This window comes from Blastocystis sp. subtype 4, assembly GCF_000743755.1.
Source record: "Blastocystis sp. subtype 4 strain WR1 chromosome Unknown seqid_0225, whole genome shotgun sequence".
Taxonomy (NCBI): Eukaryota; class Bigyra; order Opalinata; family Blastocystidae; genus Blastocystis; species Blastocystis sp. subtype 4.
In genome coordinates this window covers 1-10,272 of record NW_014569322.1, presented here as the reverse complement: position 1 = coordinate 10,272, position 10,272 = coordinate 1, and the positions used below count along the sequence as shown (strand labels likewise).

The window sequence follows — 10,272 nt, the reverse complement described above, 5'->3', positions numbered from 1 at the left end:
AGAAAGAGGAGATGGAGAAGCAAGTTGAATCAATCCAATCCGAATTGAAAACAAGTCAGGCGAAGAATGAACGTATTGTGGTATGAAAGTGAATTAGGAATAGAACTACAGAAGAGCATCACAACTTTGGAAAAAGAGATGAAGAATTCAAAGGATGAAATCGTCCAGTTGGAAATCAGTTTGAGTGATTCCCGTGCAGCACAACTGAAAACTCAAGATGACTATGATTGTGTGGTGAGGGAGATGCGAGAGGTATTCTTGTGTCTCCAGCAGTACTATGTTGAATGCGAAGTACTGAAGAAAGGGGTATTACAACTGGGAGGAGAGGACATTCTTCAGAAGCTAGAAGATTCCAGTAAAGAAGCTACAAATAAGTTGTTATCAACTGCAATCAAATGATTCATTGTTTGTTCACACAAAGACATAGCAAATCAAAATGCTTTATAAATAAGACTTAAGTCTCTAGAGGAAAAGAAAGGTTCAAACACCTACAGCAATCTTCTGTTCAGGAGACATATGTATTGAATCCATCAATGCAATAAGCTGTCGTAACTCTGTGTATAAACGAATCAAACCATCATAATTTCGAGTCATGCGACGTATCACAATTCGTTGCAATACACCACGACCCTCAGCTAATATATTCTCATCAATCGAAGGATTGGATTCAGCAGGAGTGACAACCTCTTCTTGAACAATTTGAGGAGGTTCAGAAGAGCTTGATTGATCCTTCTCCTTCACTACCTCCTCCTTCTCCACCTCCTTCTCTTTTACTTCCTCCTTCTCCTCTTCCTCTTGTTGTTGCTTCATTCTTCGTTCATTAATACAATCACACTTCTTAAACAAGTCATATCCAAGTTTCCTCCGGAATCGGTACACTGTGGATTCCACTTCATCAATCATCGATGAAGCAGCTCGAATAATCCGTCTCCCTGAAGGAGTATTTGGATTGTATTCTTTAGCATTGGATTGAATAAGAAGAAGATCCTTCATAAACAGATCTAATGTCACATACTCCTTCTTATCCAGCTTAACAAACATATCATCAAAACACATAGGATGTTCAATAATATCATAGTAATCAGGAACATCTTCCTTCTTCACTGCTTCTACAAAGCAGCGATAACGGGAATTCCGACTTAATGAGTATAAAACTTCTCTAAAGAAATTCCGAAGTTCTCGAAGAGAGTGTTCCTCTTTCTCAAGAATTAATTGAATCTCCTCTTGAGTCAATACTGGCTTCTTTGGAGGTTCAATGACTTCTTCAAGCTCTTCCAGAACAGGAGGAGGGGCTTGTACTGAAGGAGCAGCAACTAGTGAAGGGAGAAGTTGGAGAATGAACGATCGAATCGATTCTTCAGAAGGAGGACTGAGAGTGACATGACAAGTGTTTGTTGAGGGAGAGAACAATGAAGCAAAAGGACCAAAATCCTTCGAGACAGAAGTAGCAAGAACCAGAACAGGAGCAGTGGATGGAAGAGTATTCAAAGCCATAGTCAGGAGAGGGATAATCTCGCTAGCATTCTGAGAGAAGATATCAATACGTGGGATATACAAGATGGAAGGACTATGGACAAATGCTTCTCGTATTCCTGATAACATAGTGTCAGTCATTGATCCATCTCTTGAGAGAGAAAGCACATCGAGAGAGATATGGTAGCAAGAATCAAGTCGATACAAGAGACTCTTAGCAATCATCTCAATAGCAGATTCCGAAGATCCGGTAAGGACTAACCGAGGACGATAACACAATGGTGGCTGCTCAGGATCTGCAGTACTGCGACTCAAGAAGAGATTAGGACATCCTGATTCACCCGCGAAAAACGGGAATATTGGATAAAGACCGGATAGAATTATTCCTTCTTGGGATGATAACAAGCAACGCAAATAAGTAGGAACTGGATTCGCATGCTGGGGTCCAGACCGTTTTGCTGATGGTGTGATCTTGTGAAATGCTTGTAGAAAATCCGAAATGGTGACTTGGATATGCGTTGAATCAATCTTAAGCTTCTTCGTACTCTGATAAATTTGTGGATATGAACGATGCAGAGAGCACAAAGCAGCTTCCGTACATAATGCTTTCAAATCAGCTCCAGCATATCCAGGAGTGATCTCACTGAGTGTATCCTTAATAGAGGCGGCAACCGGTGGTTGCCAAGATTGCAAATGAATATCCAGAATCTCACGTCGAGCTGTCTTGTTCGGTAAACTGAAGTACAATTCACGATCAAAACGGCCAGGACGACGCAAGGCAGGATCAATTGCATCAACTCGATTTGTTGCCCCAATCACAACTACTTGTCCACGACTATCCAATCCATCCATAAGTGCAAGAAGAGTTGAAACAATGCTACTATGAATCTGGTCTTGTTTAGCTGATCGCACTGGAGTAAGACCATCAATTTCATCAAAGAAGATTATGGATGGTTGATAGGTACGTGCTTGTTCGAAGAGAAGACGTAATTGTCGCTCAGCTTCACCCACCCACTTGCTTAGACAATCAGCTCCCTTTCGCATAAAGAACGAGATCTTCTTATTTCCCTATCTTTGAAATAACCACACATTCATACCACAGAACAACTGTTGCAGAGAGCACGAGCAACAAGAGTCTTTCCTGTCCCAGGAGGTCCTACAAAGAGAACTCCCCGAGGAGGTAGAATATGAAATTGATCAAACACTTCAGGATACAATAAAGGAAACAAAATCATCTCTTTGAGGGCCTGGACATGATTCGCAAGACCACCCACACTCTCCCATGTTACAGAAGGATCAATACTGATTGGAGAGGAATCTGATTGAAGAGCCCCTCGTTTCACAGCTTTCCCTTGGACCTTCGCTTCATTTAAAGGACGAATTGTATCTAGAAGTTCTTTGTGACGACGTTTCTCAGAACGAGCAAAGGAAGTCTCATCAGAGGAAGAGTCAGAAGAAGAACTAACTGAAGAGGAATCAGATGAGGAACTGGTTGAAGAAGAATCGTAATGTTTGTGACGGTGTTTTCTAAATTTCGAATAGGCTGTGAGTGATCCTTCACATACACAAATACATCGCTTAACAGATCGATGAGTGGATGTATGATTAAACTGGAAAGGATGATAAGTCTGGATATGAAGTAGAACTTACACAAATACACGGCGATTCCGACGAATAGGATATCGAGACGTTGTTAAGGGAGTTCTTGACGAATCTGAAGCAGGATCTTTACTATTTGACTGGTTTGGAACTAAATTCGCGTCTTCATTGCTTTCTTCAGATTCAAGATCACTGGAAGAGTGAGATGTAGTTGGATCGAATAAATCACTACTAGGTTCTTCCTTAGACTCATCCTTTTGAGTTGCTTTCTTCATTTGACTGGGACGAACTTCATCTTTACTATCACTACTACTACTGTTTGTATCATAATTATTATCTTCCGAATAGCCTCCACTAATCGAATCCGACTCCAACGAATTGATGTAACCTCTCTTTCGAAGAGAATACCTCGAAGTACTCTGAGAATTCACTTCCTTGCTTTTGGAATCTTGCTCTTTTAAGGAAGAATCACTATAGGAAAACCTAGACTTGGTCGATGGACTCTTCTACTCCTCACATTATGATCATTTTCTCACGCGAAGGTCATATCTAGGTCGCTTTGATCCGAACTTTTCATCCTGATTGGCCCCTACAAAACACCAAAGCACAATCAACATACTATTCCTATAACGAGATAATGTAGCTCTTTTGCTACTACCCTCCTTCAAATACCTATTATTATTTTGGTTGGAATCATCATTATTCCTAATCACGTCAACAAAAGACACTAAAATAGTACGCGCTACGACGAAAAGATTCTCTATATTCTCTTTGTGCCGAAGAAGTCTTCGAACCGTTAGCAGATGTCTACAAGACTTAGGACTCGAGAAAAATCCTTACTGTAGTTCTCCTGGATCTAGGCATCTCCGAAATAATCACTTCACTTAAGAATCAATCGAAAGTGAACGAAGACTGCCGCCAAGATCAACGTGGGAACATTCTAGTAACAATGATGGGTACTGTTTGGTTGCACGGACATTGGCCAGTATTTTTTTAACACTCTGGATAAGGGAAGTGGATATCTCTTCTGCATTAACACTTCAAATTAATAGGATTGCAACATCCATAAGATCTACTTTGATCCATTCGAGATTTTCCATATAATATTGACTCTCACTAACTAGAAACACACATTGTTGTATTATGGCTCGGACCAGACACTCAGGGAACGGTTCCTCAATGAAGAGGAACCAATCTCCAAAATCCTATAATGCGCGCATTACCGATTGGGAAGTGCATGGTGATTATCGATATTATGTATGAATGTGTTTCCTTCCTGACATATAGTCGCTAGCAAGCTCAATTATTGTATTAATTGTGTATTCGGTATCTGTAAATCCGACGATTGTTGGTGGAGATAATCCAGAGGTTATTACAGGTGCTGTACAATTGGGTACAGTACATCCTCCAGGTAATTTTGCGATTATTCGTTGAGCCTAAGGTTATCCACTTATTACGCTGATTGGACACCTTTTTTCAAAACTCTTCAGTTTTATTGGAAATTATGCTCTGGTTCTAAACTACTTAAGCGTGTTATTTGCCTGCGCTTCTGTTTACTATCTAACTGGAACAGTATTTTTTCTAACGAATGGAAATGGGCCAGCAGCTCTGTTATCATCAAGTAGGTATCGTAGTTCTGTGTGATGTAGTGTTGCTCTCCTTTGGACCAACATTTTGGACACAGTCGGTTCAGTTTGAAGTGTTCACAATGAATAACATGTTTATTAGCGTCATTTTATTCTTGACAGTCCTATTCTTCTATTACTACTGGAGAGAACAAAAACAGCGCTGTAAGTTATTCATTTTGTATTTAATTCCAAGTGTATCCCATTGCATTGAAAGGCGCTTTCCTAGCAGCCCTCTCTATGTGTAATCAACATACCATTGTGTTTTATCTGGTACCTATCATTGTAACTATTTTTGTTATCCTTCTTATTGAACATGAATTATCTCTTCGTCGTTTTTTCATGTTATCGTTGATTTTCCTCGTTGGGTTGCTTCCATACCTCTATCTTGTTATATCTTCCTTCACTCCACGTAAGGGTAATTGGGGAGATATGACAACATGGAATGGTATCAATGATGTGTATTCTGAACAGTAGGACTTATCCATCATGTGCTTCGACAAGACTACGGAACCTTCCGTTTGTTTTCTGGAGAAGGAAGAGCTGGAAAAGGAGAGATGTTTTTCTGGGGTCTAATGAGTTTCTTCAAAGGTGCTGCCCAGAACACATTATACGTGGGACTAATAATAGCTGTCATAGGCATTATATCCTACGCATTTGCTCCACAAAACCAAAGTCAACGGAAAGAAGAGAAGATTGTGTATGATCGACGTTGGATATCATGGCTTCTCTGCTTCTGTTTCCTCTTCTATGTGCTTGTCTTCCATTATCTTGCAAATCTCCCTATTAGTGAGGAGCCTTTGTATATTGGTGTCCAAATGCGATTTTGGATGCAAGGATTTATTCTTGTTGCAGTCTTCATAGGAATGGGATATCATATAATCTGTTCTACCTTTGGAATTCCTCAAATACTGAGTATGGTAATCATATCTTTGATAATCATACTTCAACTCACACTGAACGCTTCTAGTATCTGTTCATTGACTCATGATAATCACTATCTCCTTGATTATGGTCATTCTCAATTGGATCCTCTTCCTCCTTCCTCTATCTACATTGCTCATGGTGACTATCAGCAGAATAGCGTGATGTACTTACAACAATGTGAACATCATCGTGAGGATGTTGATGTGATCTATCTCCCTTATGCTTCTTATATGTGGTATAATCATTCTCAACTATCTCTGTATCCTAATGTTCATTGGCCTGGAGTCGTGTATCACCAACTGGGAAGCATTCTTCATGGTGAGGGAGGTAATGCTTTCAATCTCACGTAATCCTTCTCAGTACACTTGATTGTAGAGAATTTATCAATGCTAATTTAGGGGATCATCGTATTTATATAACTTCTTGGGTAGTAGGGAAGGATGAACCTTCTGATAGGTTTATGCTTTTCCCCGTGGGAATGATCCATGAAGTGAAGGAGTTGAAATCCATTCCAGATCAAGAATGGGCTGAACAAGCAGTAGAGGCTCTATCCCTGTTTGATATGAAACGAGACTTCCCTTCAGGAACATGGGAACATGTGTATTATACAGAAATGCTAGAATCACGAATTGTTGGTATACAGAATTGTGTTAATTCATAGCGGTATGCTGGATTCTTGTTACAGTACATTTCAAAGATGACGATGAATGATTACTTGAAGCGAGTGGATATAGTTGTCAGTAGTTCATTTATAGAAGTATCTACGAGTCGCTGAGAATTATTGCGTCGACATTCTTCAAAATGATAATGTGAAACCTGAAATCAAGACACAACTTTACATATCCTCTTCTAATAAACAATTATTAATTTCTTAACACTACTTCTATCTTGGTGTCATTTATCAGAAGTATCGTAATCTAGAACCATTGTTTACTGATTTAACTGGTTATAGTACCTGTGTGATGATTCAAGCGTTAAAGAAATATCAAGAGTGTAAGAATACTCGATCTTCACAGTTAGAAAAGGTAGAATAGAAAGAAGAATGTCATTAATAGGCTGTGAAATTGATTGAATTCTTTGAAGCTCAGTGTGAACGGTTTTGGCAAGAACAACCCGATATGAAGGTTGATTTTGATCACTTGTCAGGCCACATCCCTGACTACTCGAATTTTGAGATGTACTTAAATGAATAGGGATAGTATTGTTTGTGAACTAACAATTCATCCAGAAAGACTTCGAGTTCGATGCCTTGAATGTCTTTCATAACTGCTACTAGAACTACGACGTGACGAAGATTCTTTGCGATGTGATCGATGATGATGATGATGGCGATGAGAATGATGTCTACTATGAGATCCCTCATCCTCCTTAGACTCTTCTCGTGGTGGACGATAGTCCCTTTTGTGATCAACACAGATTGTCCGTCCAAGAAGCTATTCATTACCATTCCAACAGTGATCACTCACTTCTATTCCATTAAAATTGTCTACAGCCAAAACACAACTTAACCAGTCTTCATACCGTAAAAACCCAAATCCTTTTGATTTTCCAGTTTCTTTATCCCGAACCAGGTTAATATCCTCCACTTCTCCCCATCTAAACATGAATGTCTATAGCACTGCACAAACTGTGAAAATAAACATATAATATCTCCCTCACTCAATTCTGTTGAAACACCGCCAAAATACACCCATGGACAATTCTTGTAGGTTTGATGCCATGAAGACTCAAATGGAATGTCATTCTCTAGTTCCATTTGATTTAATTTGATTATCTCATTGATCTTGTTCATTGAAGTATAGTAATAATCTAACTTTTAGTGTTCCTATTAAATACACACGATTCGGTAATTCACTTGGCTAACTTAGAGAACAATATGGTTCGATTGTGAGATGCCATTCCTTACCTTCTAGACCGTCTAGAAGGATGGTTCGCAAGGAGTCTAACCTATTTTAACACGATAAGCCATAAATCAAAAGACGAAAGATAGCCGGTTTCTAGATAATCTTTGGTTATTTACATATTATTGATTACAATGCTTTCATATCAAGTATTTTGTTTTGCTAAGAAAAACTCATTGGCTAGATACAAGGGTATTCGTCGTCGGATCCAAATGCACCAACATCAACCGTACCTATGACTTACAACGTCGCTACTGTAGGTCAGCCAATGTATGGGACTCCATCATTGGCTACAACTGATTCTTCTGCTAATGTTTATTCGACTCCAGTTAGTTCTATCCCATCTGCACCAGCTTCTGCCTACAGTACTCCAGCGAACCCAATAGTTTATTCAGTTCCTGGTGATCCTAGTGGTGCATATAAGACTCCTGAAGTTTATGTTGCTCCAGTTTCCGAGAATCCTAGTACTGCTGCATACAAGGCTCCCCAAGCTGATTCCTATGCTATGTCTTCCCAGGGACCTGATCCCGTTTTGTATCAACCAGATGTGGTCCAGCCAGTCATAGGAACTCCTACTCAACCAGCAGTAGTAAATCCAATGCAGCCAGCCATAGGAACTCCTACTCAACCAGCGGTAGTAAATCCAGTGCAGCCAACACTAGTGGATCCAGTGCAGCCAATCGTAGTTATGCCAGATCAGTCAGGAAATTCGTACTTACCGCAGATAGATAATCATTATTTACCTCAACCAACTGAACCAGTGGGATTCGGTGAAGAGAGAACGGTTCGACTGGGATCATCGTTTGATTATGGAAGGAATATGATTGTAGGCCGGTGACTGTATATTGCCAGCATTGTGATAGAAATGTTCAAACAAAGGTTGATTCTTCGTTGCAGTTGTATGTATGAGATATAGAGTTGATTATAGAACATTGATCATAATTGGCATTCTTCTGTTACTTTTTACTTCAGGAATCTTCTTCTTTGTTTCAATTCCTATGCTTATTTGGGCTGGTTTCACTCCTGTGTAAGCATTAGATATTGACATAATACATAGAAATCATCGTTGCAGTTCATGTCAGCATATACTTGGAAAGAAAGGCGACATGGTAACTGTTAAGTTATAATCTGTTTGTAATAAACATCATCATTATTTCGACAAATACCCCTTTAATGCTTGGGCAGCATGAACACCAAGTGTATATGCTCCAGATGCAATGGATCCCACAACAGATCCTTCTTGTTTAACTGGTTTCTGCTCACCATTTCCATAATACTGGGCACTACTAATACTTCGTGCACCAGCAAACTGTTTCAGTTTCTCATGACTCTCCTGTTCATCATACTAATTCTAAAACTCCTGATCCAATCTCACTTGTTCTCGACCAAAATACTGATCAGAGCTGATTCCCTTACATCCTTTGAAACGATCCATTGCACTTCCAACAGGTTTCTCTTCCACATTATTCTTCTTTCTACACTTCATTTTCTTTCTCACTATTACGTTGAGATTGTATCAAACGACACATCTGTCTTAGTGGGTTTCTATTCATAAGTCCTCAGTACCACTCCAACCTTCTCCAGAGACAATGATGTACCATATCTACTTGCCTACACTTCTTCCACATCCTCATTCTTACTGTCTCGATAGGCTTCACTTCAGCCATTGGCTCCACCGTCGTAGCAGCACCCAGTTTCTTGCCACCTAAACCTTTACGAGTGATTCCCTTCTTCTTCTGAGCACCACCACTCAGAATCACTCCTGATTTCTCTTCTGGTCCTTTAATAGACAACGAAGGCTACATCACAGACAGTCATAATCCATACAGTTGTTACAGTTGGCTCACGGAGAATCGTTGGATTCACTACAAGGTTCCCCTTCGGTTGAACCTTTGCTGGAGGCTCGCTTATCCTTATCGCCGCAGAACTTGACATAGGGGTCGGCTGCGTTGGACTAGACTCCTGTTTCACTTCTTCCGGTGATTCTTCGGCACTCTCCCCCATATCTGTTGTCGGAGTACTCTCCAAATTGAGTTCCTTCTTCACAGCTTTAGCGAGATACTGCTTATACCTAACTATTCACAAAAACGATTTACCACTCACATTTGTGCAGCTTTCGATGAATACTTTTCTTGAAGCTACGCGAATCAGTCACCGACACTATTCAAACCTTAACATTTTGTAGCATAGACCACCCGTGCTCCTTGAACATTTTTGCAGCTCTATCATTTCCACCAAGCTACTCAATTACTCCATTTCCTCAAAGCGCACCTTCATTGCTGTTATCTGTTCTTCTTTCCATACATCCAATTGGGTAGATCTTTCCATTATCCAATATATAAAATCCAACTTAACGAACGAAACATGAACTCCCATGTTTCTGTGGGTAGCTGAACACTCTAAACAAATATAGACTCCATATGTAATCGAAGCCCATGTGGGATTCTTCTGTCCGCAGTCAAAACACACCTAATCGATAAGAGCATTCCCTATCACGTTAATTTACCTTATTTGCTGGATTAGATCGAAGTTTCTTAAAAATAGCTTCACTCTCTTCGTGAGATAGGGTTCTGGACATTTTTGTGAATCATTTCTCAATTCTGTTTCAAACAAACAGTGGAGTTATGGACTTTGCTTACTTGGCACGTACAGTACTGTTAATGATACCGACAGCAACAGTCTGTCTCATATCACGAACAGCGAAACGACCAAGAGGAGGATACTGTGAGAATGTCTCAACACAGAGA

At 39.9% G+C, this 10,272-nt stretch overlaps 5 protein-coding genes across 5 annotated transcripts; 2 read left to right on the top strand and 3 right to left on the bottom strand.

Moving 5' to 3' along the window:
* Window positions 1-480: 480 nt before the first annotated feature.
* On the bottom strand, window positions 481-3,772 carry JH06_3363 (ATPase; the record flags this gene model as incomplete). Its single annotated transcript, XM_014670819.1, is given in 7 exon segments — window positions 481-2,541; window positions 2,571-2,906; window positions 2,963-3,028; window positions 3,039-3,101; window positions 3,132-3,578; window positions 3,609-3,661; window positions 3,745-3,772. The coding sequence occupies 7 exon segments, from the start codon at window positions 3,770-3,772 to the stop codon at window positions 481-483; spliced, it is 3,054 nt and encodes a 1,017-aa protein (XP_014526305.1).
* A 479-nt stretch (window positions 3,773-4,251) lies between these two features.
* On the top strand, window positions 4,252-5,974 carry JH06_3362 (hypothetical protein; the record flags this gene model as incomplete). Its single annotated transcript, XM_014670818.1, is given in 7 exon segments — window positions 4,252-4,329; window positions 4,360-4,483; window positions 4,514-4,693; window positions 4,722-4,801; window positions 4,821-4,866; window positions 4,894-5,145; window positions 5,175-5,974. The coding sequence occupies 7 exon segments, from the start codon at window positions 4,252-4,254 to the stop codon at window positions 5,972-5,974; spliced, it is 1,560 nt and encodes a 519-aa protein (XP_014526304.1).
* Window positions 5,975-6,783: 809 nt separating this feature from the next.
* JH06_3361 (hypothetical protein) lies at window positions 6,784-7,416 on the bottom strand (the record flags this gene model as incomplete). The annotated part of the gene is made up of 3 exons (XM_014670817.1): window positions 6,784-7,057; window positions 7,146-7,220; window positions 7,244-7,416. The coding sequence occupies 3 exons, from the start codon at window positions 7,414-7,416 to the stop codon at window positions 6,784-6,786; spliced, it is 522 nt and encodes a 173-aa protein (XP_014526303.1).
* Window positions 7,417-7,659: 243 nt separating this feature from the next.
* On the top strand, window positions 7,660-8,556 carry JH06_3360 (hypothetical protein; the record flags this gene model as incomplete). The annotated part of the gene is made up of 4 exons (XM_014670816.1): window positions 7,660-7,674; window positions 7,710-8,326; window positions 8,356-8,424; window positions 8,454-8,556. The coding sequence occupies 4 exons, from the start codon at window positions 7,660-7,662 to the stop codon at window positions 8,554-8,556; spliced, it is 804 nt and encodes a 267-aa protein (XP_014526302.1).
* Window positions 8,557-8,675: 119 nt separating this feature from the next.
* JH06_3359 (putative ADP-ribosylation factor GTPase-activating protein) lies at window positions 8,676-10,103 on the bottom strand (the record flags this gene model as incomplete). The annotated part of the gene is made up of 11 exons (XM_014670815.1): window positions 8,676-8,870; window positions 8,901-9,000; window positions 9,030-9,070; window positions 9,101-9,136; window positions 9,166-9,324; window positions 9,353-9,596; window positions 9,629-9,663; window positions 9,696-9,764; window positions 9,797-9,845; window positions 9,876-9,994; window positions 10,032-10,103. 11 exons carry the CDS (start codon window positions 10,101-10,103, stop codon window positions 8,676-8,678), a joined length of 1,119 nt encoding a protein of 372 aa, XP_014526301.1.
* Between the last annotated feature and the right edge of the window lie 169 nt (window positions 10,104-10,272).